Source organism: Oryzias latipes, chromosome 11, assembly GCF_053564925.1.
Source record: "Oryzias latipes strain Hd-rR chromosome 11, Olatipes_Hd-rR_3.1".
Taxonomy (NCBI): domain Eukaryota; kingdom Metazoa; phylum Chordata; class Actinopteri; order Beloniformes; family Adrianichthyidae; genus Oryzias; species Oryzias latipes.
In genome coordinates, this window is record NC_136247.1 from 18,143,842 (window position 1) to 18,170,467 (window position 26,626).

The window sequence follows — 26,626 nt, forward strand, 5'->3', positions numbered from 1 at the left end:
GGTTATGGGGCACTTCAACGCAAAAGCCAAAGGATGTCCCGCCCCTACTTGCTTCCTATTGGCTTTTCAAACTAATGTCCAGCTGTGATTGGCCGAAAGCGCCGTTAATCATGAAAGCCGAGTGGGGCTTTCCTGGTTGACAGCTGTCACAGTACTGAGGTCAAGAGGAGAGAACCATGGCTGCGTTGTTTAGAGGGTCTCGAAATATATGGCTAAGGTGGAATAAGCATGCTGAATTTAGTTTTGGTAACGTATTTATGTCTGTCTATTCCGTGTTCCCTCGTTGCGTCCCCTCCTACCGCTTGCTAGTGACTTATAAGTGCAAGCGGGAGTTTTGCATAGTTGTTAGCTAGGTTGTTAGCCCTGACGGTCTGAAAATACCTGGCTGTTCCCTCTGGGAAGACTCAGTGTTCCTGTAGTCATTCTGCATAAGGATAAAAAAAACTAACAAAAAAAACAGCGACTCCAGCAGCAGTAGCTTTTCGCTTGTTTTTCTTCATGTAAACCTCTTCCTGAATTTAATTTTTTTTAAATCTTTTTTATGCTTCCAGCAGTTGGAAATTGACTTTTTTATATTACGACTTTTGACCAGTCACTGCATTTTTGTCACAAAAAGATCATAAAAGTCTACTTGTAGCTACTGGGTTAATGCTCAAATTTGTTTAACTTGAATAAACCAGACTTAAACAATGTAAAAAAACAAAACAACTATGGTACTTTGAAACTTTTTCCATAATGCACACATACCCTACTAAAAGCCCCACATGACTATATGTGGTTTGATAAATCACGATTTAAAAAAATAGTTGTCAAAAAATAGATATAATTCCTATCAGTCAAATCTTTTTTATAAATATAATACTTAATATGACAATTTCTCTTTCATTTGAAGACAATAACATATTTGGAATTACTGAGAGTTTGTCAGACATCTTTTTTCGGTTCATTTTTCTGCAGTGTATTATTTTATGCCTCTTTCATAAAACCAGCCATCAGAAAAGTTAAATAGGGATTTGTTTGTTAAATTTACCATAAACCAGTCACTACAGATCTATTGTTAAAAAAAGGCTGCAACTCAGACATAAACATGATGACAGATAACAGGAAAAAAATATTTAGATGTAAAGCTAAAAATCTTGCATTCAATCAAGTTTATTTGATCATGACCTTTTTTGATAAATGACATTTAATCACAAATCTGGCAAGATAGTAATTGATGATGAAAAGCAGGGTTTTTGTGTTTCTAACATGTTCCTGGAGGACATGAGCGCAGGAGAGCATGTAAACAGAGAGCTCTCAGTAATGGGGAGGATAAAGGGGGGCGGGGTTGCTCACATTCTTCTCACAACTCAGTGGTGAATTTTTAATGAACTATCTGAAGTGCAGAATTATATCCTAGGAAATGACGCAGGTTTTTTTATTTTAGCTAAAAATGGCATAATCATAATTAAAAATCACTGGGACACTTTGAAAATGGATCAAAAAATGTTTGGGCTGGGTCTTAAGCAATTCATGAAAATGGTACATATTACATGAAGTTATGTAGCAGTATTGGTTCAGGCATAGTTGAGAGTAAATCACATCCACGCCAAGCTTTTAGTTTCTTTAGCTTAATCCAATTGTTTCTGTAGACATGCTTCCATTCTAGTTTCCAGTGTCTGATGACTCTTAATCTGACTGTTTTGCTTCTCTCCATTAGTGTCACTGCGATCAATGGCCTCAAAGACACCAGTGGGGTTTATAGGCTTGGGAAACATGGGCAGCCCCATGGCCACAAACCTGCTAAAGAACGGCTATCCTGTAATTGCCACCGATGTCTTCCCAGAATCTTGTAAAGAGCTGCAGGACATCGGTGCACAGGTACGCTGCTGCCCGGAAATTTAATATCTGCCCGCATTTTCCCCTTTAGTAACAGCTACATGTCTTCTTTAAAACGTATTACAGTTTTTGGAACCTTAAGAGTTAGATTTCATTGGGTTTGTGAATTTTCAGGTTGTGGACTCACCTGCAGATGTGGCAGACAGAGCAGATCGCATCATCACAATGCTGCCATCTAGTCCTAATGTCATAGAAGTCTACACAGGCCCGAATGGCATTCTGAAGTAAGGCAGTTACTTTCTGTTGTCACCATGAGATGGGCCTGTTTTACATTCTTGCAGCTTCTTTCATTAGAAAGCAAACCAATGTTTTCCTATCCGATTTTATCCAGGAAAGTAAAGAAGGGGACACTGTTGATCGACTCCTCCACCATTGATCCTGCTGTATCTAGAGAAATGGCCAAAGCTGCAGAGAAGATGGGTGCTGTTTTTATGGATGCTCCAGTCTCTGGAGGTAAGCAAACAGATATTTGGTACCTATGAAAATAGAACTTCACTTTTAAAGAAGTTCACTTTACTGTTGGTTGTATTTCCGTGTCAATTTGGGATGTAAAATGTTACTAAAAATGTAAACAATTGTTTACTGTTTAAACACCCTCCAACAGCTGCAATTTAAGAGCTTTTAAATTGAAAAAGTATTAAGAATTTTCAATGATGCATTCATTTGAATGAGAAGGTGTGTCCAAACCTTTGGTCTGTACTTTAGACAGAAAATTTAAAAACTGTTCAGTAGTTTAATCTTATCAAAAAAATTCAGCCAGGGGTGAGGTTTTATTGTAAATCTGCATTCAATCTAAATGGTATTTATTTTTATATTTTTCAGTCACAGATTCTGCAAATTTTGCACTTAAAAGCTAAGCTTGGTCTGTAATGTTCTGCATAGAAAAACTTTAACTGTGAAAGACTGAATGTAAACAGAGAACCCAGGGAATCACATTGTATGGTTTTTAGATAATTTCTTTGGATAAAGAAAGTATTTGTTTAATAACTAAAGTTCGCCTTAATAATTTGTAATGTAACCCTGGTTTCAGAGTCAGAGGTCAAATGTTTGTTTTAGATCTTCACCAGATATGTTACACATTGTTGCTGCTATTTTAGTCCATTCTTCCATGTAGATCTCCTCAACAGCTGTGATTTTTTTTTTTTTTTTTGGGGCTGTTGCTGGAAAACACAGACTTTCAACTCTCTCCATTGATTCTTTATTGCACATGTGTCAAACTCGAAGCCCGCGGGCCAAATGTGGCCCGCCATGTCATTTTATGTGGCTCGCGAGAGCATCAAAGTTTTTCATTTCCTAAAACAAAAATTGGTGTGTCTTTATTCATATCTAGGTGGAATTGGACTTGAAATATTGCATTGGGCAACTATACATTAGGACTTGAACACTGTCCATATAACCTAACCTGACAGAATTAAATTTAAAAGGATTTATGCTAGACTAACAAGCAAACATAATAATAACAATAATTGATACTGTATTTATCCCACGATGGGGAAATTCTTCTCCGCATTTTGACCCCCTGGGGGGTGACAGCTGGCTTGGTAGAGACCTGCTCTACTGCCGTTTTCTGTGCAACTGTAATTGTCACTTTAAAAAGTTAGAATAAATAATGAGTAATTTAACATTAAGGAGTAGTTACATTTATTTTTTTCATTACATTTAGTTACATGTATAAATTATATCTGGCCCTTTGAGGACAACCACTATGCTGATGTGGCCCTCGGTGAAAATGTGTTTAGATCCCTGCTCTATTGGATTGAGCTCCACAGACTGGATAAACCACTCCAGAACCTTGAAATGCTGTTTATGTGGCCACTCTTTTGTTGGGAGGATTCCTGGAAGATTCAGGCACGTTTCATCCTCAATGTTGCCACTGATGGAAGGAAGGTTTTGCCCCAGATCTCACCAAATATGACCCCATCTGTCCTCTCCATAATACGGGTCTGTCGTCCTGTCCCCTTTGCAGAAAAACAGCTCCAAAGTATGATGTTTCCACCCCCATGCTTCGCAGTGGGTATGGGGTTCCATGGTGTGCAGATGCAGCTCAGCTTTTTCTCTCTTTCAAACACGCCGAGAGGCGTTTATACCCAAGAGTTCCATTTAGGTTTCATCTGACCACATGACATTCTCTGGATCATCCAGATGGTCTCAGCAGAACTTCAGATGGTTCTGGACACGTGCTGCTATATAAGCAGACCTTTGGAGCCCTGCAGGATTTGAATCCATGGTGTTACTATAGTAATATTTGTTATTGTGGTCCCAGCTCTCTACTGGCTATTGACCAGTCCCCCTGTTCTGGGCTGTTTCCTATCATTCTCAAGATCATCAGGTGAGATCTTTCATGGAGCTCCAAGTGGAGAAAGAATGTCAGTGATCCTGTATTTCTTCCATTTTTTAATAACAGCTCCAACAGTTAGCCTCTTCTCATCAAGCTGTTTGTTTATTGTGGATTGGATCATTCACGTCTTGTTCAAGTCTACAGTCTTGTCCCTGGTGTCCTTTGACAGCTCTTTGGTCTTGGTTATGGTGGAGAGTAGGAATGCACAATATGAGGAAAACTCAGAATATTAGTGATCAATATTGCGATGACAATATAACTTGCAGTACATGACCAAATAGCAAATCAATCAAATACATCATTTCCATTTCACTGCAACAGTTCCAAAAGGAGTCAACGTAACTTAAATTATACTCGAAATGCCCCTCGTCTATATAGGAGGCGAGCATCTAACATGAAAGGGCTCAGTCCGATTGGTCAACAACGTGAAGGCGTCCATTTAATTGGTCAAATGCATAAAAGGATTTATTTGATTTGTTAAATACTTCAAGCTGCCAGAACAGTGTTTTAGCACATTTAAGGAAACCATTTATTTTAATTTTCACCATCTTTTGCGATACGCGTATTGCACAGCTTGATATCGCGATAACGATAAATTTGCTATTTATTGTGCAGGCCTCGTGGAGAGGTTGCAGTCTGACTGTTGAAGGTGTGGACAGATGTCTTTATGCAGACAACCAGTTCAAACAGGCGACATTACAGACAACAAGTGGAAATAGATTCCCTTTTTAAAGAAGTAACACGTCTGTGACAGACAGAATTCTTGTTTGTTAGCAGAAAATAAATACTTATTTTTTACACCACGACACAAATAAATTGTTTTAAAATCCCTAAAATGGGATTTCCTGGAATCTTTTTTTTACATTCTGTCTCCCAGTTGAAATGTATCTATGATGAATGTTGCAGACCAAACTCTTTTTTTTTTTTTTTAGGTGAAAAAGCTTGCAGAATCTGTGACTGACAACCGGCTACTAAAGCTGCAAAATGTTTAAAAAAAGCGCATTTTGTTTTCTCACTTAAGGTTTTTTTGTCCACATTATAAATAAGTACTTGTGTGTGCTGTCCCGCACGCCATCTTTTAGGGTTAGGGTTTACAATAAGTAAATTACAAACATTGTCTTATTTAGCGGCTGGATGGCTAAGTTGGCTGGGTGTAGGCATGTGGGAAACCAGGGTTTGCTTCCCAGGGATGCAATGAGCTTAATCCAGTGTGATTCCTTAGGCAAAACCCTTCACGCCACTGCCTAATACTATGCAGCCACAATGGGGGCCAAATCCACATCTCTCTGTGCCGGTCTTCAGCCCGGATAAAAAAAAATACAGGATTGTGTCAAATAGGGCATCCGGTATAAAAATCTCTGCCCATCCACATGTGCAAATCAAACATGACTCAAATAAAAGCTGACTTGCTGTGGCCACCCCCGAAGAGAAAGATTAACAACAACAAGCATTTTCGTATTTAAAATGTTTTATTTTTTTATTTTCGCTTTGACACTTTATGTCAGGATGACAACTAAAACACTAAAAGATTTTTCTAACTTTTGCCACCTCTGGGTCAAAAGAAAAACAGACTGCCAACACATTGAAAATTAGCCAGATTTAAACAAAATAAAAATTGAAAACAAAGATTCTTCTCTCACTTTTACCAATGTCAAACTTTTATTTTTGTGACCCTTTTTAAACTGGACTTATAAAAAAAGTCTGAATAATTTTTTAATGAATTTTTAAAAACTGGATGGTTCTTATTAGCTATTTTTGCCAAATTGAGATGCAATGACAAATATGAAAAAAATCAGCTTTACAGTTAGTCTCAAATGTTGGAACTATAAGCATAAAATGTTTCTTCTAAAGGTCCTTTTTATTTCTTAAGTGTTCTCTAATCAGATGTAAAGAACTTGTTGAAGGAGCTAAGCCTACAACTCAGCTACTGAGATTGTTTTGACCCAGGTGAGGTTGACGCGCATCTGTTTGCTCCTCCAGTCATTAAATGTCCACTCCCATTTTGTATGGCGATACATTGACATTTATTTGCTGTCGTTTTACATACATATACTTGCATTCGACATTGTCCAGCCTGCGTTCTTACACTCGTGCGGTACTGCGGTCAAAACCCTTTGCCCTTCCGGGCCAAAACACCTGACAAACACTGTGACATCTTCCCTTACATACAGAATCTGCCTACTGGCAGTAAGGGGTACTACAATCACATTCATGGCTCCTACACACCGGCCCCTAATTGTTGATGACAACTGACACAATAATTCATACCTTAAGCAGAATGGAGCCATAAAGTGCCATGATAAACAAATTACATCACAACCAGTTTACACCCCATGAACCAAACAAAGTTTTGTGACTGGCCTTTCAATTATATTGGACTTTGTCTGCATTTCACAGAGCGCACTAGTCCTCGTTTGTCGGGAAAAACTTCTAGAACTTTTCCAAGAGGCCATGATCCACGTGGAGTTGAAAAGTCCATGATCACTACGATATCTCCTGGAGTTAAACTCCTTTTTCTTTCGTTCCACTTTTGTCTTTCTTGAAGCAACGGTAAGTACTCTTGCGTCCATCTCTTCCAGAACAGGTCTTCAATGTACTGTACTTGTCTCCAACGCCTCTTGACGTACAGATCATGTTTTTCAAACAAGCCTGGTGGCAAAGCTGGTTTTCCTTTCAAGAGAAGAATGTGGTTTGGAGTGAGAGGTTCCAGATCATTTACATCATCCGAGAGCTTAGTAATAGGACGGTCATTCAGAATGGCCTCTACTTCACAGAACACTGTATGAAGTCCATCGTCATCCAGCCTTTGTTGATGTAGAACAGAAGTGAGAACTCTCCTCACCAGGCGAATCATGCTTTCCCACACACCCCCATGGTGTGAAGCTGCTGGTGGGTTAAAATTCCAATGGATTCCAACTTGAGCCATGGATCCTTGAATCCTGTCCTGATTCAACCCTTTGAGAGCCTCTTTCAGTTCTCTGTTTGCTCTGATGAAGTTGGTTCCATTATCTGAAGTCAGATGTTCAACCTGTCCTCTTCTGCTGATGAAACGACGTATGGCATTGATGCACACGTCTGTATCCAATGAGACTGCTACTTCCAGATGTACTGCCCTGCTTGCCATACAGGTGAATATAAGGTGAAGGAAGAAGTGAACTGAAACTTTGCTAAAAAGTTTCTTTATTATAATCAGCCTAACTATGGCATGTCAGGCCTATGACCCTTCAGCTTTGGAGCCAAACTGCCTTTTTCTCTTTAGTATTTCCAAACTATTGGACTTTGGGGTTGGTGGTTGGACATGCGTTATAATTACAGAGCGGGCCAGCCAGTAGGTGCCCTCATGAGCTTTCTATTGCTGCTTTTGCCCAGAGGTCTCAAAGGCAAGGTTAAGGTTTTAAATCCTCATTATGTCGCGGCAGTCTACTTATGATGGCTTCTTGACAGAGCACAGGATCACCAGTCGTTCTTAATGGGCTGAGCCCGCGGTGGAGAATCTCTTGTCAGGGCTTTTCATGTTGATGGAGCCGTAATGGCGGGTATCCCATGTTAGTGCCTTTCATGTCAGATAAAGAGCCATAAAGAAGAGAGAAGCTGCCCTCACATGGAAAGCAGGAGACAAGAGGAGGGAGATAAGACATGAAGGAGATACATGGCAGTAAAACTGTCCATCTCCTTTGCTCTCTCTGTCCTTCTGTTTTTCATCCACCCTCCCACATACGGTTCTCCTGGATCAAGTTTGCAGTTCAGGCTTTCTGTGCCCTGATTCTCCTGCTTATCAAACCGCTTTCTCAGATCATACAGTAGTTTTATTGTCACTTTTTTATTGCTATGTCTTTGATTCATGCTCAAGACAGGCTGTACTTCCTGAGCCTTCCACACAAACACAGACTGAAACCATTTCTGTATGTTTACCAGCTGGCGTCTGCAGAATAGACTGACTGCAGCTCAGGAGATCAGAGCCCTAAGTGTGTTTCTCTCCCCTCATACATACACTGTTTACATACTGCAGACAGTGCCGGGCTTGTGTGTGCAGTCCTCTGTGAAGGTTCTTCCTCTGCTGTCTATTAGCTAAGCCTCTTTTACTGGGCTGAGATGACCAATGATTTACCTGCCTTGTCCAGTCACCACAGGAACTCTGCTTTCATTAGTGCACTCATCTGAAGTTGCTTAAAGTATACCCGTTTTGGTATTGAAACATTCTCATGTCCAAATTCAATCTGATGCAGTTTGAGTTGAAGACATACAAAAAATCAAGATGATATTGCTCTTGTGAAAATAAGCGTTTTTATTTTTTCCCCCAACTAAAATATTTATTCTGCCTTAGGAAAGTGTAGAAACATGTCGCCCTGATAACCCTTCAAAGATGGTTCATGTGTGATTTTAAAAAAATAAGTAAAAAAAGTAGCTCTGCACCCCCTGCATGCCCCCCCCCCCCCCCCCCCCCATAATTCCTGATTTCGGGAAATGAGGATTCCTGCTTTGCGCTGACCAGGAGATGGCACCCTATTCAAACAGGGCACTATCATAATTCTGTGGTTTGTGTGCATGAATGTGTTAAACATTAGAATGGCCTCGGCTCTTAATATCTGCAAAGTTATTGCTGTTAGTCCTAAAAAATAAGAAAAAGAAGTACAAAAGGGAAAGGGAAAGTGAAAGCTTAAAGCGTACACTGCAAAAACAAGCCCCTTAGAAATAAGTCCAAACTGCTTACCCCATTGGTAGATTTTATTTTAAAAAAGCAATATCAGCCAATGAGGTAAGAAAAAAAACAATTGTCTGAATTCTTATTTTAGGAAAAACATTCTAATCACTAAGAAATCTTTTCTCAAAGTATTTTGCTCTTGAAAAACATACTTGATATTATTATTTTTCTTGCAAGACAGAAAGTAACAATGTATCATGAAAACAAAGGTCTTTTCACTAGCTTGAGTTTCTGTTTTTTTTCCGTCTTCTGTGTGAATGTCTTCATGTGTTTTGTGACATTTGGTCAGTTCAGGGCTTCAGAAGGCCTCGTACAATCAAAACTGGCCGGGAAAAAGGCACGCCGCAATCTTTAATCTTTTGAACTCATGCCGTCATGATCTGTTCCTTCTCTTGATGCTAATTTGGTTTTCTTAATAAAAGAAATTGCCTCGTGTAAGGTGGTGTGTTTTACACGAATGGGGCTACATGTTGTGTGCGTCAATGGGTTTGGCAGGCAACCCTGGAATCTGAATTACAAAGTCTTAATCTTTTTCATAAAAGGCTTAATCAAAGGGGATAGAAAACCTCATTCCTAGTGTCAATGGGTACTAGAGATGACGCAGTTCTTGGTTTAAAACCGAACTAGATGTTTCACAATTATACTGAATCGTGGGAAAAGTCAATCGTTGCTTCACTACGTTTGGTTATTTCTATGTTGAGTGTTTCAAACACGTATTGTGACAAATTTCAGAAGTATGTGTTATTTTTTGTTTTCTGACATTGTACCAGGTATAAACCAACTGAAAGGTTTTTCTTTCTTTTTACTTGCTCATTAGCAAATAAAAAATAGTTATTTATTTTTTTTGTTTTGTAATTCACAAATCATTAAGCTAACAAACCTAAACAAAAACGTGACCCACAAATGGAGGTTTGAACCAAATCGAGGGGAAAATGAATTGTTGCATTTCTACTGGGTACCTTTCTTCCTGTCTGACCAGCAGCATGGCTTTAGGGGGGTGCACACACATTCATTTACAGTTGTTCTTGAGCACCCCAACACAATCGGTGGTTCTGGCTAAAACTGAGGTTCTTCAGCTCACACATGCTTCCACCAATGTCTGGTGTCATTAAGAGTCCGCATCCAAAGCGGACCCACAACAAAATGCGCTCTGACGTCACACCCTCGGGGGAGGGGGTTGGCACAGCAAGGGCAAAAATTGGAGGCCTGGATAACGAGTGGCGGTGTCGTTAGCAGTAATTACCCAGAATGCCTGTTTTTGTGTCTGTGCCCATGGTGGGCTGTCGCATTGCTAACGCACGGTGGCTTTAAAAAGGCCCTAAAACCTTTCATTGTGTTATTCCCAGAGCTGGGAAAGGCGACCGTCTGTCCAAATGAAAGCTAGAGAGGCTCGAGCCGCTGTGGGAGCCCAAGCACTCGCACTAATCTTGCTTGTTTGTGAGCTGTTATCGTACTTAGCTAAGTACCTATTTAGACTGAGTCTTAGTACCCTGCCAGTCATATTCCAACCACATCAAGTCGGCTTCGGTTTTGCAGTGTGTCATTTTCTGACAGTTTGAACGTCATTGTGGGGCCTGTAGGAGCTTGTTCAATCTAAGGCTGGCACCAGAGCATTTGTCAGTGAACGCTGTTGCTCTGCCGAGTGATTAGGACATTTGTGCCAACAACATCTGGGCTTCGTTTAATTAAAAACAAGCACAGTCTACCACTGTTACCTAATCTGAGTTTTGTAAAAAGAAAAAAGAAAAAAAAAAGATGGTTAAAATATAAATGAAGTAAAATTATGCTAAGTATATGCTTAAATAATTTAGAAAAATGTCTATTAGATCACTTATTGTTTGTTTCAGATTTCATCAAGTAATTTCCTTCTTTTTTATAGCCTTGGGCAGTAGAATGTATGTATTTTTATGACACTTGAAAAGAAACAAGAAAGAGAGATTCTAAGTGAATTTAAAATATAATTGTTTCCAACTGTGACTATAATACCTATTGACTTTAATTATTGTTTAAACAAAAGATATTTAAAGTGCAGTTGTGTTTTCTAAATTTACATTTTGTATATTCCTCTTTTTTTCTTAAAGATCCACTCGGATAAGAATTATGTTGTTGGTGTTTTTAAAATGCTCTTGTGGCATTTTTCTGATACTAAGGGACCTATAAAAAGAAAATTAAGCTTAAAACTGTATCTTTGAGTATTTATTTAATCCAATTGTTGTGAAGCCGGTGTAGACAAAATGGGCGGGCCAGAAGCTCCCTTCTCTGCTCCATTGTGATACATCCACTTGTAGACTAATAGATCCATGTACTACTTTGTTTTCTTCGTCCAAGCTGGCATCAGGATCAAAACTGCACGACTGTCTAGCTCCAATATTGCTCGCCATTTTTTTACACAGATAATGTTACGTTGGGGCTGTGAGGGGCTGTAAGCTAGTGGGAGGGCGTCTAAACAGATTTGTGACGGTTTTGTTGCTTTGTGTCCGCGGTCCCACTCACAACTTGGAGGCAAATATCTGCTAAACTAGTGCCGCGCTTCAGAAAATAGCCCATGAAATGAAGGGATTGTGTTTAAAAAAATGCTTTACTTTTTCACATTTTTATGCAATCTTTTTGTTCAACCCATGGAATAAAAGCTGAAAGTCTGCACTTCAATGGCATCTGAGTTGTTTTATTTAAAATTCACTGTAGTGATGTACAGAAACTAAATTAGAAAGCATGTGTCTCTGTCCTGTGTATATATATAATATAATATTTGTATATACATATACATAGATATACAGATATATATATGTGTATATCTATGTATATGTATGTGTATATATATGTATATATGTGTGTGTGTATGTACTGTGTAACGTCAAACCTTTCTTTACTTGTATTACTGTGTTAAATGAGATTAACACTAATCTCTCTAGTTTAAAAGGGAGATAATGCAGTGGTTATCAGATTAGTGAATAAGTAACTTTGTTTGTTTACTGTCTACTGTTATTCTTATCTAACTGTGATTGGAAGGATTATTTCTAATATTTTAAAGATCTATCACTGATTTTGGTATGTGCATCACTCTTACACTTTTAGTGGTGTTACTTTTAGTAGAGTCATTCAATGTGGATCATATCCTCCTGACTACCAAAGGAAAAAAAACGTTGTCTAGTCTTTTTATTTTTAAATCCCCTCAAAAAACTACAATTCCCAGAACCCCCCCCCCCCACACACACACACACACACGCACATTGCTATCATTGAAGAGTTCCAAATGTGCTCTCAAGATTCCAAAAGGAATTAATGCAGTAGTATGCATTGGTTAAGAGATATTCAGGTTTAGAAATGTTTGCTACAAAGGGCAAATCTGTATTGCTGGTAGTCAGGATCACATTGAGAATTATTAGCAAGGTTTCAAAAGACGAATGACTGTGATGCATGTACCAGAATCTCTTTTTGAATGTTTCTCTAAGCACAAACGCTGAAGCTGCTGGACTTGATGCTGGCTAATCCTGTCTGATAGTCTAACGATTTAAAAAGCTAAGCCTACATGCTGATTAGCTGAGTAAAACACTGAGCTAAAGGATGCCGTCAGACAGGCAGGGGGTGGTACTGTCGCAGTCTTTTGTGGCCGGTCGGTACAAGAGGGCATCAGTTGTCTTAAAACAAGATTAGCATAACAAGCCTTTCACTGACGGGCTTGGGTGACAGAGAAATGAGGGGGGGGGGGCTTTATACCAATGTAAGATGGCCAGAAAGGGTGATGTCGAGAAGGCAGTCATGTAGGGGGTTTGCCTCGGCTCCAGATGGAGGTGGACCCACGGCAGCTGGGGGGCTGGTTCTTACAACTCTGCCCTTATGTCACCTGCTGTGTGCAGATAAACAGTCAGCTGGTGTATGAGTCATGCTAAAAATGCCCGTCTATCAAAAATGCTCCACACCGGATCTCCTTCCCCCGAATGTGAGCTGTCAGCATTAAAGTGTGGCCTTGTGAGCCAGTCTAATTGGTGGAGATTATTAACTTGCTGTGGATGAGTCTCACTGGACCCAGGAAAGGATTGATTGTGGCTTTCTCCAGCACATGTCCTTCTCAATGACCCGCCGCTCGACTTTTGGAACAGAGAACTTACTGATGTTGATAATATTAGTGATGATGATGAGAGCTGACCTGATAGTCAATAGAGACATCAGAAACCGTTTCAGTCGGGGAAACCTTTATCTATAATTTATTCTGAACTGAGTTAGCCCCTTTTTTATTTTTTTCTTTAATCCATAAAACTCAAATTTCTTCTGTGGCCTACTCCCTGGAGGTTCTCATGGAGTATTTATGTGCTGAAGTTGGTTCTCATGGCTCTGTGCTCGTAAAACGCAGCCGATAAAGAGTCTGTTTTTAACACAAAGGAAAAACATTAGTAAACTTGGCAAAGAAGGTATTGGAGGCGCAGATTTCTGATGCTGATGTATTTTAGCGATTTTGGTTAAAACACACGATCCTCCCATTTCACTTATTTACTCCATCCGTGGCGCTTTTTTATGGGAACTGCTTGTCGTTTTAACTTGTTTGAGAAACAGATCTGCTCTAAAGTGTAATTACAATGGTGGGCACCGTGATACTATGTTGTTAGCCTGTAAACATCCTGTCCTCACAGTTTCTCAGTCGACTACATTTGATTTGAAACTGTTTCTCCGTGAGGTTGTCTTCATTATAAAACAGACCAAATCAGTTTTATTTTGCTTACACATATGAAACAGCTTAATGTGATTTTTTTTTTCTTTCTTTTTTTAATTAATGTACATTCAAATCTTTGCTGGCATTCTTCCACATTATCATCTGAGGAAGCTCTGTGCTTCATGGAGCTTTAATGACAGGTGTTTTGTTCACTAGTTTTTCCAAATTTTGTGTTGACAGAGACAACTGCGTCATTCCCTGCACATGTGTATTTGTAGTTCGCGTAGCCTTGTATCAACAAATGTAGTTTAATTTAAACCTGTCGCTAATAAAAAAAAAAAAAATGGCTCCTGGTTTACACGCGGCTCGTAACTTTGAAGCAGCCTCTGAAGCACCAACTGATGTCTTGTTGGCGGCCAGCTCTCTATGTGCACCTGTCTGTCACACACACACACACACACACACACACACACACACACACACACACACACACACACACACACACACACATTAACTCGCCACTTAAGAGGGAGCTAGACTTTCAAAGGTTATATAGCTGTCATGAAATCCTTTAGTTGAATCCTCTGTATATAGTGAAAGACGTGCTAATGAACTTGGTGTTCACTATAAACAAACCAAACCAAAGTTGTTCCTCTGGTGTTCCTTTGCCTTTGAGCCATTGGTTACTCTTATGTTTGTGGATTCGGCTCTCGCTGAGGCCTGCTGTTGAGCACATGCTCCGAAGCACCGCTTCCAATGCCACTAAGTTGCTAAATAAATACAAATGAATTCTGTGGAGCTTGCAGCCAATTGTACAAAGACACCATTGCAAATGCACCCATTTGATAACAAAAAGCTTTCTTTGTGTGGTGGTTTTCTAATCTTAAATTTCCACCCCAATAATCTTTTGAACTATATTAGGTGTTCCCAGTGGTCTTTTGATTATGATTATGCCTTTTGTAGCCAAAATTAGAACATAACTTTAAGACGTATTTTCTGCAGAGCGGCAGTGGTTCATTCGAATTTTACCTCTGAGTTGTAGGCGACACCGTTGGCATGAAGTAAGACCACCCCCTTTCCCCTCACCCATCTGTTTACGTGTTCTTCCATTAGCTTACAGCCCCTCACACCCCCAACCTAACAACAAAAATGGTGAGCAATATTTGAGCCGCACAGTTTTGAGGCAGATTCAAACTCAGAACAGGAAATCAAAGACGAGCAAGGATCTAGTTGTCTACAAGTGGATGCAGCACAATGGAGTGGAGCTTGTAGCTTGTGCCCACCCAGCATATTTTTTGTACCACACATATGGTCTTTTTCAAAGAACATCTTTTTGTCTGTTCCTGATTCACAACAATTTGATGAAAAATACTCAGAAATGCAACTTTGAGCTTCATTTTCTTTATATATGTCTTCCATAATGAGAAAAATGCCACAAGAACATGTTAAAAAAACAACAACACACAAAACGGGATTTTCTTCTGAGTGGCTCTTAAATGAAACGTTTCATCAAAAGAGCTCCTTTCATTCACGGGGCCTTCCTGGTTTTAACAGGTTTTCATTGAAAAGACTCAGTGTTTAGAATTTGTTCCAAATATTTGGAATTAGAGGACCGAATTTAGTGAACAAAACGTTTTTTTTTTCATTAATTTGATCAAGAAGGAGGAGGTTCTCCCCCTAATTGAGCCATTGTCATTAACTGATGGGATTGTGCAGTTAATTCGGTTGCCTTGTCGTCACAATATTGTCATTTTTCAAGTTTTTCTGCAGCAGGTAAAACTTTTACTTGTTGATGTTTTCTTAATGTTGTCATCTTTCCTTTACTTTTTCCTGTAGATCTCTCCCTTGTATCCTTTTTTGCAACAACCCCCAACCACACACACCCGCACATGCTCTGTGTCTCTCCCCCCTAGGGGGCGTTGTGTAGTTGTGCAGAGCTAACGATCCAGGACTGTCACTCCCGCTGGGATGGATGAGCAGGCATAACCGGCTCTCAGAAAGCCTCATTATAGAATTCCACTTAAATCCGTCTCTGACAGGATCGGCCCGAGAAAGGGGCTCCCCTCCCTCTCAAATACGGCGTGGTGAAGGTGCAGAAATCCGAATGACAACACCTGCGAATTACAAATGCACTTCAGTTCACGAGCAACCGAGGTGATACTCCCAAGACCCCCCCCCCCCCCCCACACACACACACACACACTTGTCATTATGCTAATAATGTCTTATTCTTTCATCTCCAAAGATCTTCCATCATGCTGATGTCACTCCTTATAGAAATCCACTACAGATCATAAGAGCTTATTATGGGTGATTAGTTAATTTGAGGGAGGGACCCGAGAAGCAGAGGGAGGAAGATAGTTTTCCTTCCTAGCTTTCTCTCCTACACTCCCTCTTTAGCAAGATATATTGATCAGCACGTCCACTTTGTTATCAATAATCTCCTCTTTATTCCTCTGCAAGTGGTTTTCTCCACTAATGAACCTGCACAAGTGTCGCGCTACACTGCCAGATAAAATCTTTTAGAATTTGTGCATTTTCTAGAAATGAAGTATTAAATTTAACATATTTTTTTAAGGGGGGGGGGGTTAAACTGGGGAGACTGAAACCGTATGTGAATGAATAGAAAAAATGATTGGATAAACTTTACGGGAACCATATGTTTTCCTGATTGGTGTGTGTGGCGTCCGGATGCTGAATGCACGCCTGCTTTGGTCCATAATCAGCGGCTGCAGCTTGGGGTTCAGGCTTCATTGTGTGGCTCCTATGACCTTCTGACAGCTCATCACTGACAAAAACACACAGATACATGCTATGGCATCATCATATAATTGGCAACAGCACAGACAATTACAGAGGGGGAAGGGTAAAGATGTATATTTATGTTTGTGGGCTTTAAAACTGCACAACAAATCTGGCCGTGGGCTCTTTTGTTTTTGCTAACTCCCTTTTAATTATTAACAGAGACATTATTAGGTTTTCATTAGTTACTGGGTTGTTCTTTAACCTTGATGGTACCCTAAAGACATCTGTATTTTTTCTCTATTTTATTAATATAATTCAACTGAATGACAGATTTGAAATACTGAATCAGAAAAATCACCAAAAAAAGAGTTGGGGCTAAAATGAACTTTTCTAAGCAATATGTTTTTAAAAAGAAAAATGACATAAGATACATTTAAAGGGCCTGTATCATTCAAAATAAACTTTTTTGAGCTTTTAAGTGTTTAAGTGGTATTTTGCTCCATTCACACATCTCTGAGTAATCCTCTAAAAACCAGCCTTCTAAGAAGCAGCCCCTCCCACTCCACAAAAAAGAACGGGTTCTCACATTGTGACGTAGATAGTGAGGAACAGCCCCTTCCAGGAAGAGTCTGTGCTCCCAGCACCGCCCTCAGGCTAACGCACACACCCACACACTTTCTCGGCGGAGCTAAAATCACTTTTCTCTTATATGCCCAATATGCACATCCATCTTTGCAAAAGTACGTCATGAAATGGGCGGAGCGAAAGCCGATGCTTCAGAGATTGAGTCGTCCTACGTCCAGGTAGGAAAAGGAGCTGTGAAAATGACTCGAAATTCATAAAACATTTATTCCTTAGTGTGGAAAAAAGTAATACATTATTATTTACTTTAAAGTAAATGTAAATGTGGATGTTAAATTAAAAAAATACAAAAAAGGTTGTTAAATTACCAAAACATTTCTCCTAAATTACAAGAGTTATTACCATCTAATGATGATTTTGTCCTCAAAGACATTGTTTTCTGGAGCCTCTGCCTCAACTGACATAATTAAAAAGGGAAAATTAATTGAAAAGTGTTTGGATTCTTAATTGCAGAGACTTTGGTTTTTTTTTCTGCCCATAGCAGCAGTGACATTTAGTTGAATTGTCATCTTTTTACCCATTACATCTACCTACACAGAGCTGTTTCCTAATACTGGCCTTTAAACTATAACGTTTTGTGAAAAAATTGCATATCTTCCTTATCAAGTCTTAGAACACATTTCTTTTCTTTATAAAGCCCTAAATGTAGGTCTATATGTAAGGTATTTAAGGTCAAATTTGGGGATACAAAGCAGCCAGGGGCTACTGCTCTGATGCCCTTGATTAGTTTGATAGCAAACGTCTATAAAAGAAAACGTCTCTATTGATCTGACGCATTCAGGAGTTTGCTTACACAATGCCAAAAGTAAAAGAGCCACTTAGCTGTATGTTGTAGGTTCAAATCCAATTACAAAGCGTTTAGGAGATAGGCATGTTGCATAAGAGGCTCAGACTTGGCCTTATTCAACCACCTATTTAAAAGGTTCTTTCTGCATGAAGGACTCTATGGAAAGTGTGTCCACAGGAGGGATGGGGGTGTTGTGTCCCTCCCACAACATGGCACGCTTTTTAAGCCATCAGGCATGGGGAGGGATGCCTAATTGAACATGATAAAGTGTAAAGTTAATTACCCCTCACGCCTGTCACTGATACCCCGTGAGGGAGGCTGGCCTGAGGGCACAGCTGTTTGTGTGTGTGTACATGAAGGAGCGGGGGGACGAGACAAAAGGCGAAGGTTCCCACGAGGGTTGTGCGGTGGATGATGGCGACAATCGGCTTTTAAAGATACGTCTGTCCCTTTGGAGCACCACTACTTAACGCGTCGAGCCCAACACCAGTGTCACACACACACATGGCCTTTGTAGACGAGAGGGAATCTCTCAATTGCTCAACACCCGATGGTGTCTTTTTTTTAAGCAAATCTCATTTTTGATTTTAAGATGCGTTCTGTTCAGTTTCTCGTATAAAATAAAAATCTGTGTTGTGAGTGAAAAAAGTTCTTGGACTTTGCAGATATAAATACGTGTGCTTGTGTCGTCTTTAGGTGTTGGTGCTGCAAGCTTGGCCAAACTAACCTTTATGGTCGGAGGATTGGAGGAAGAATACGAAGCAGCCCAGGAGCTGCTTACCTGCATGGGAGCCAATGTTGTCTACTGTGGACAGGTTGGCACTGGACAGGTACATCTATATATCTAAATACCTAAGACATCAGGTGATGCATCATTTACCTACTCTAGGTTCTGACTTGTGGTATTTATAGAACAAATTTTGCTTTTAGACATACCTTTTGTGCATATTTGTATTAATCTGGCCTTGTTTCTGCCTTTTTTTTAGTTTGAGACTAATGTTGAATGTTCTTTAGAAAATATTCAAACATTTCTATCTCTTTAAATAATTAACAAGATTATCAACACAAGAATAACCTCTTCTTCAAAGCTCTGATTTGCATGTTTTTATTGCATTTATATTAGAAAAAACTTATATTATATAAAATAAAAATATATATAATATACAAGTAAATAAATTAAACACGTCTTTGTCTTAAATTGGTCTTTCTGAGTTTTTTAATGTTTTTAGACCTAAAGTCCTTAGGTCTAGAAAATCTACACTAGAATGCTCTTGTTTTTTAACTGAGCTAAACGTCAAGACCTAATGGTTGTGGCTGGTAAACATTACTCTGTACATGTAAAATTCTTTTTTACGTCTGTGTCTTAAGGCAGCTAAGATCTGCAACAACATGCTGCTTGCAATTGGGATGATTGGAACTGCAGAAACGATGAACCTTGGCATCAGGTACACGAAGCAACTGCTTTTTAAATCACAGAAAATGAAAGTAAAACTCTCCAACTCTTATATTTTATCACGGTTGGGTTTTTTTATGTCATACACTGTAAGTTTTGAAAATGCACAATTTAGCCATACAGTAATGCAATAAAAGGCCTTTAAAATAAAGTTCTCACGATACAAGAATTATTATTTACTTGTTTAATGAAAGTTTGAGATGTGTTTGTGTTAGGTGTCTCAATGTGTGTTGGTGGCTTACAGAAGTGCAAAGAGGTCACCCTGTTCTGATTCAGAGCTGCCTCCTTTGGATCAAGATTGATGAGTGGGTGGAGCCACACAGCCTGATTTACATCTGCTGATTTAGCTCTCACTAGAGTGTTCTCTCACCCCTGCAACCCAAAACCATCTTTAATTCCCACTAGAAACAGTCTCAGTCCAACCTAGGCCCTTTCCTTTTTGGCTTAGCATGATGGGAAATGAAGTTCTAGTAGTTTAACTAGTTAAGTTTATATTTGTAAGAATCTTCCTGAGTATTGAAACGTGAAAAGGCCCTTCATGATCGATTTCAGTTTCGTCAGAGGTTACACTGATTTGGGAGCTTGAGTCAAAACATTGCACAATATACATAAAATGAGCAAAAACTTGTATTTTTATTTATTTATGCGTAATCAGTAATCAGATGTTTTTAATCCCATCACTTTTGCGTTATGATGTGTTTTTTTATTCCGTTGTGAAATTGGAAGTGCATCCAGTTTTTAAGCGTGCTGGTTTAAATGAATTGCTTTTTGCAGAGTGCAGCTGTATAAGTGCAACTAATTTATTTTTGCTGAGACAGAGGAAGAAAATTGGCACGAGCAGTCGCATATAAATCCCCTCACTAGGCCTGTGAAATATGGAGGCATTAGGCGAGCAGCACAGATTTACACATTGTCACAAGCTCTTTGAAGCGAGAGTAAATGCACTCACACACACATGCCCATTTACTCGAAATAAAACGAGCAGCTTTTCCTCACACAGCACACTTACAATGCCCACGCACAATACAAAACTGTTCCCATCTTAAATTTAAGGTGTGTTTGATTTTTAAAAGACTTGCCACATGATGCTTTGTCATGCATGTGTTTTGTTGATGAGTCTTCTTGTGTGTGTATGTGTTTGCGTGCGCCCTCTTTTTTACCCCCCTCAACTTGCTGCAAAATCTCTGTAGCTTTCTTAGACGGCTTGACAAAGTCTGCCACCATTTAGAAGGAACCATATTTCTCCCATGCTGCATTGCAGCTCAGCTTGTTATGCAAAGTGGACACTCTCGTAGATGCATCTGTGCAGGCAGACCAGTTCAGCACAAAAAAAACAACCCAAAACACAGGAACTCACAGCCAATTTAAAGGAAAACCCCATTTACATGTTGTCATGCTGGACTTGTCCTGATGGAGATGTTTGCGTGCACATGCGTGTCCCTCACCAGCCGTGCTTCACAAACACTGATGCACACGCAATTGTGTTCATAGAGCTAATTTGTTGATCTCAGATGGAGACTCTGGCCGTCTCCAACAGACTGTGACGCTCTCTTAATGCAAAGAATGGCTCTGAATGTCAATTATAAGCACACACACACTCCCAACCTTTTATGCAGCCATTGTCTTTTTTGCATGTTTTGCTTTGCCCCCCCCATATGTTAACTTTACATACAATACAGTTACTTATTTTTCACGTTTCTTTCCTTTGTGCCTGTACAATGTTTATGTCTAGTTAACCATTGACTTAAAAAAAAACAAAAAAAAACTGCAGTGTAAAGGGCAGAGGATGTGGGGTAAAGAATAGAAGAGTAAGGACTCTGTAGCCTGATTTACATTGCAAATCTGTGCATTTTCACCATTTCATGCATACAGACATTGATCCTGAAGATGAATCGATATATTTGCTCCTTTGTTCATTTCATGCACAAGTCGACAGTCAAGTCGCACTTTAAACAAGGCAGTTTCCACACAAATAAACATTTTCCCTGCACTCCTCACAGCCTAAATGACTTGTGAGCATATGTTGTGATGAAGATTAAACATGGGCGTTAAATGCGCCGGTTGCCTCTATAAATCCGACAGTAAAGCTTGTGTGTCTGTTTGAGTGCTCGTTAGCTCTTTAATGAAATAATAAATGAGGAACCAGTTGGGCTTCCTCTCTTGTGGCGTCAAATGAAGATGAGAAACTAATCATGATGAAACAGACATGTGGTATCAGTGCTGCAAATAAACTCCACCTGCTAAAGTTGGCCTCTCGCAACCACCCTTCTTTCCATCCTTCTTTCCATCTGCAGAGTCACCTCTCCGTCATTTGTTTGGATCTGCAGGAGCTTTGAACATCAACGGACTTTGTTCCAGCACTCATGTCTGTTAATTCATGTCCATCTTGTCAAAGCATGACATGTCCTGTTCTCCACGCAAATTACTGCAGGCGAGGAACGGCTTCACTCTGTTAGCAGTTTACAGCTGAGTGCGTGTGAACATGTGTGTGCGCGCGTGATGAGATCAGGAGGGGGAACTTCATTGATTTATCGTTAACGGTGGACAACAGCTCCCCGTCAGCGTCTCCGGTTGCTCTAACAAACGATCTGCCCGCTCTGACGCGCTTTATTGTTGCTCAGCCTGTAACCTTTTCAGCTGCTGACCCAGAACGCAGGGAGGGGCCGCCTCCTTATGGCGCATAAGTGTGGAGAGCTGGGTGGGAGGAGGATGGAGCGATGCTGCAATGTCAAACATATGTCCCAAAGAGCCGTCAGACATGAAGGTGTCAGTGTGGACGATGGTAGAGGAAGATTGGAAGAAAAGCAGGACATTGAAGACTACCATTTTAGAACCTTACAGGCAAAGTTAATGATGCTGCATTTCCCAAAAAATTACATCTAAAATAACAAGATGAAGGGAATTTAAAATGAGCTGTAATCCCTATTCTTAATTAGCTGGTAGACAGCTAATAAAACAGTGGTAGTAATGGCAGAATGAAAGCCAGGTGGACGATGGGAGGGAGGATTGCTGGCTTTAAGGAGCTATCATGGTTTTATCGTCATATTGAGAGCAGAATAGAGTTACAGGCCTGTAAGTAACAATAAAGTAGAGCAGCCAGGACTTGATGTGGTCAGCTTTACAGTGGCCTTTAAAGTGTTAATGTACAAAAGCTGCACTGCACTGGTTGGCGCTGGTTTTCAGTCATGGCTTCCTTTGCTTTGTGCTCCCTCTCATCACAGCACAGAGTGATCCTCTTGCATATGATAAGAGTTTGCTAGACACCAGAGCTAAGATGTGACAGTGAAGTTTATGGCTCCTCTGTGCAGCTCAACCACTTCTCCTCCTCCACTTTCTTGGAAGAGGGATGATGAAGGACAGTTAAAGGGATGAACATCAATACTGCATTAGCCAGCATTACAAAGCCTTTCGTCATTATGGCTGAAAAATGGTCACCGCCATGCTTAGGGTTCAATGGGGGTCAGTGGAATCATCAGGACCCAGACACCCATCTTTTACTGCTTTGTGTTTTTTCTTAAGGTACCAAACAAATTATTAAACCTTCTACTTGGTCCGCCATTACCTCTGTTTACATTTAGTTTATTTGAGTCTTTTTTTTTTTTAATCAGTGACAAAATTACTTCACTTTTGACTAATTTTGCCCTCAGAGAAGTGGCTAGCAATTACAAACACAAAGAAAACATGCTTTCATCAGTCAAATCATCAAAGCTCTAAAACTAATTAATGTTTGCTTTGACTTCTTTGGTTCAGACTTGGTCTCGACCCTAAGCTGCTGACAAAGATCCTCAACATGTCGTCAGGTCGATGCTGGTCCAGTGACAAATACAATCCGGTTCCAGGCGTGATGGAGGGAGTCCCCTCCTCCAACAACTACCAAGGGGGCTTTGGAACCACATTAATGGCCAAGGTAGACCAGCTACCCTCTCCTTTGTTTTGTTTTTGTTTTTAAAGCTAGTTTGTTTGGTCACATGTAATTAAATTATAAACTTTCATTTATCCCCCCGCCTTATCCAGGGAATAGACAGTTGGTAGAGTTACATTAGCTGTGTTTTGAATAAAAAACAAGGATTTTTGTGTTACCCTAAGGTTATTGAAAATGTGAGATGTGTGTTGATGTCAAATGTACAACTAAAATCTAAAAAAAAGGAATTACATTTTTGGACAAGTGTGGACAACTTAATATCTATTTTCTGGTTTAAGTTTTTAAAATTTAAACGGCACCTTAAAATGACCTCAGTCAAAAAAGGCACAGTACATTAAAAGTTCTACAAAACAATGAAAACAACAGCTAAAAGGTTAAAACAGTTAAAGCAAAAAAGGTCAAATAAGTGGCATTAAAAAGGTAAAAACGGCAAATAAAAGCAAAGCAAAACAGTAAAACACATGAGCTCAGCAGAGTCTAACCCACTGTATCAGACTGTTTCAGACCTCAGCAGCTCCTTCAGTGGCAGACTGCTGCACCCACGATGCAAAAAGGAACGCTACTGCAGGTCCTTCATCCCAGCTGCCATCAGGCTGTTCAACCTCAGCCTAAGCAAATAGTTTTTATAGTTTTAGTTTTAGTTTTTTATTCCACTGTACAAAAAATGTAAATACAGATGACTCTATATTCCTGCACATCTCTTTCCCTGTTTATTTTTTCAGAACACTGTTATTTTTGTAAATATTCTTTCTAAAATGTATATTTTGTTAATTACTGTCTGTACATACTTGTGCCAAACTCCATGCTACTGTGACAAGGAAATTTCCCATTTGTGGGATTAATAAACAAATCTAATCTAATCTAATCATGTGTCAAAGGCCTGGTGATAAAAATGAGTTTTAAAAAGTCTTTTTATAATTAGACAGTAAAGATGCCTGGGGAATGCTCAGTGATAACGCGTTCTACAGCTTCGGTGCACAGACTGAAAACACTTATTTTTCTCTGAGCTTCCTCCTGGACCTTGGTATCTCAGGTCTGATCAGCTAACCTGAGGCACGTGGTGGGGGTGGAAGGACAGAGAGGTACGGTGGTGCATGATTATTTAAGGATTTAAAAACAAATACAAGAATTTTAAAATAAACATTATAAAAAAAAACTCTCACTAAGCCTAGCTTTCCTTGTAGCTAGGGATTCTAGGCAGTGCTTTTGACTTTTCTATTGTTGCCCTTTCCTGAATAAAGACCGTTTCTATTAACTTGATCTATTATTCCTGCATCAAATCTATATTTAACAGGGTTTTTTTTTAAATAATAAAACCCCAACATGAACAACAGATTTTTTCAAGATATCCTCTGATCTCAAATGCTTTAAAAATGAGATTTATTTCAGTTGTTGAGATATCTTCTTTTCTAACTAATGTTCTTCTTTCTCTTCACTCACATGCTTCTAAAAGGATCTTGGTTTGGCCCAAAACACTGCCACCAACACAAAGACTCCCATCCCTCTGGGGTCCCTGGCCCACCAGATCTACAGAGTCATGTCCTCTCGAGGCTACGCTAACAAGGATTTTTCCTCCATCTTCCAGTTCCTGCGTGAGGAGGAAGGACAGTGAATGGAGAGGAGGGAACATCTGAACATACTGTTGTCGTCCACAAATACACATGTGAACCACACACCCCAGTGTCCCTTATCCCGCAATGCTCAGGAGAGACTAAGATGTTGCCCTCAGGCGCAGATTTTCAGTCTAATTAACATACTGTATGTTGACACGTGGTCCCTTGTCGTGTTACCTGAATCATATTTTCTATTCATGAACCCCTCCATTATTTAGAGGGAAAAATGCTAAAACTGACCTTAGATCAGTAACAATGGAAACGACACATTTCCCGTCTTTCCCAAAATACAAAGTGAGGCTTCTCAGGTTTACATGTTCCGTGATGAATATATAATAAGATTGTTCTTGTGATATATTTTTCAAGATTTGTCTGTTACCCTTTCTGTTAAAAACATGGGCAAAGAGGATCAAATTGGAAAATAGAGAGTTTAATTGATATTTTTATGAAATCCCATGGTCGCATCCATATGCACCACTTCCAAAATTTCACACCATTGACACTCGAGCATTACTGTTTTCATCTGTTTGTCCTGGGCAAGATTGTTATTAGACACTTGCATCTCAGGGGACATAAATTCATTATTTTCTCTAAAATCAATGACACTAATGTTACAGCACAGTATATAGACTGTTTCCGCTCTTTTGAACTTTAATAAATGTCTCGGGTTACGTTTAGTTCAGCATCCATCGCAGTGCGATATGCTTTGCCACTTTAATACTGTTACAGAACCTACTTTGTTCTTCTATTTACATCTGCTTATTGAGCCATATGAGTGTTATTTTTTGACAAGGTTGTCTACATTTTGTACTATTGCCACAAAAACTACCAAAACATCAGCACTGTCTTTAAAGCTCTTTCTGTACGCAGTCAGTGTTCCACCTTTAAGCGTGAGTAAGGATGGCTTCTTCTTTGCTCTGAACTGTAACTGTACATAATTTATTTTTCATAATGTTGTGTAGCATTAAAGAGGAATTCCAAGCGCCTGTTACTTTGATGTTTTTGTAAAGTTCGTGGTTTTTGTCAGAACACGTTCAAAAATGAATGCATCTAATGGAACTCATTCATCCAGTAATACCTTTTTCATTTCCAGAATCCAGGGCAGTAAATACAGCGCGTTTCAAATTCTTATGCAAATTATATTTTTCTATGATTCTTCTAAATACTCAATGCATATGACAGTCAGCATAATTTTCAAGTCACTAACTATTACAGAATATATTGAATGTTATTGAACAAACCTCCCAAAGATAACAGTTGTTGTTCACCTCTTCGATTATCCAGTTAGGATTCATCACAGCAATTCAGCTTTCACTGATTTGCACAGGTAATTTGGCCGAGAGTTTTTACGACCGAACTTCCCTGACGACCCACACTGGATTTTTTTTTTTTAACTCATTGCGCGCCCTGGGACGCAACCCGAGGTTTCCTGCTTAACAGTCCAACACCCAGCCACATTACTATGGACAACAGTTCCACAACATAAAAAAATGGTCATTTGTTGAATTTGCTGCATTAGGAGGTCATATTCACTGAAATCAAAAGCTATTCCAATCAAAAATATTTTGACAGGTCAAATTACGTTTTAACACAAGACCCTTTATTTTACAAGTCTTGCATCCATTGAACTTTTGAGTTTTTGGAGAGTTTTTCTGCCTGAGTTCCTTTGCAGGATGTCAGAAAAGCATCCCAGAGCTGCTGTTTGGATGTGAACACCTCCCACCCAAGATATTTTGCTTGATGATGCTTCAAAGGTTCTCAATAGGGTTAAGGTCAGGGGAGGATGTGGGCCACACCACCAGTCACTCCTTTTATGTCCATGGCAGCTAATTGCTTTTCCATTGACTGAAAATGCGCAGATTGCATTTGCAACAATAAATTTGTCTAATGGAAACGAC

General features: G+C 39.5%; 1 protein-coding gene across 1 annotated transcript; it reads left to right on the top strand.

The window, feature by feature from the left end:
- The first annotated feature begins 91 nt into the window (after window positions 1-91).
- Window positions 92-25,725, top strand: hibadha (3-hydroxyisobutyrate dehydrogenase a). The gene is made up of 8 exons (XM_004073864.4): window positions 92-246; window positions 1,700-1,860; window positions 1,993-2,102; window positions 2,210-2,331; window positions 18,437-18,570; window positions 19,109-19,185; window positions 22,944-23,100; window positions 24,569-25,725. The coding sequence occupies exons 1-8, from the start codon at window positions 177-179 to the stop codon at window positions 24,725-24,727; spliced, it is 990 nt and encodes a 329-aa protein (XP_004073912.1). The 5' UTR covers window positions 92-176; the 3' UTR covers window positions 24,728-25,725.
- The last annotated feature ends 901 nt before the right edge of the window (window positions 25,726-26,626 follow it).

Bases quoted from the DNA above. Each gene is read 5' to 3' on its own strand.
- hibadha (XM_004073864.4), top strand. From the start codon at position 177: ATGGCTGCGTTGTTTAGAGGGTCTCGAAATATATGGCTAAGGTGGAAT. The intron at 1,861-1,992 runs GTACGCTGCTGC...GTGAATTTTCAG, and splicing joins TGCAGGACATCGGTGCACAG to GTTGTGGACTCACCTGCAGA. The intron at 19,186-22,943 runs GTACACGAAGCA...TCTTTGGTTCAG, and splicing joins ACGATGAACCTTGGCATCAG to ACTTGGTCTCGACCCTAAGC.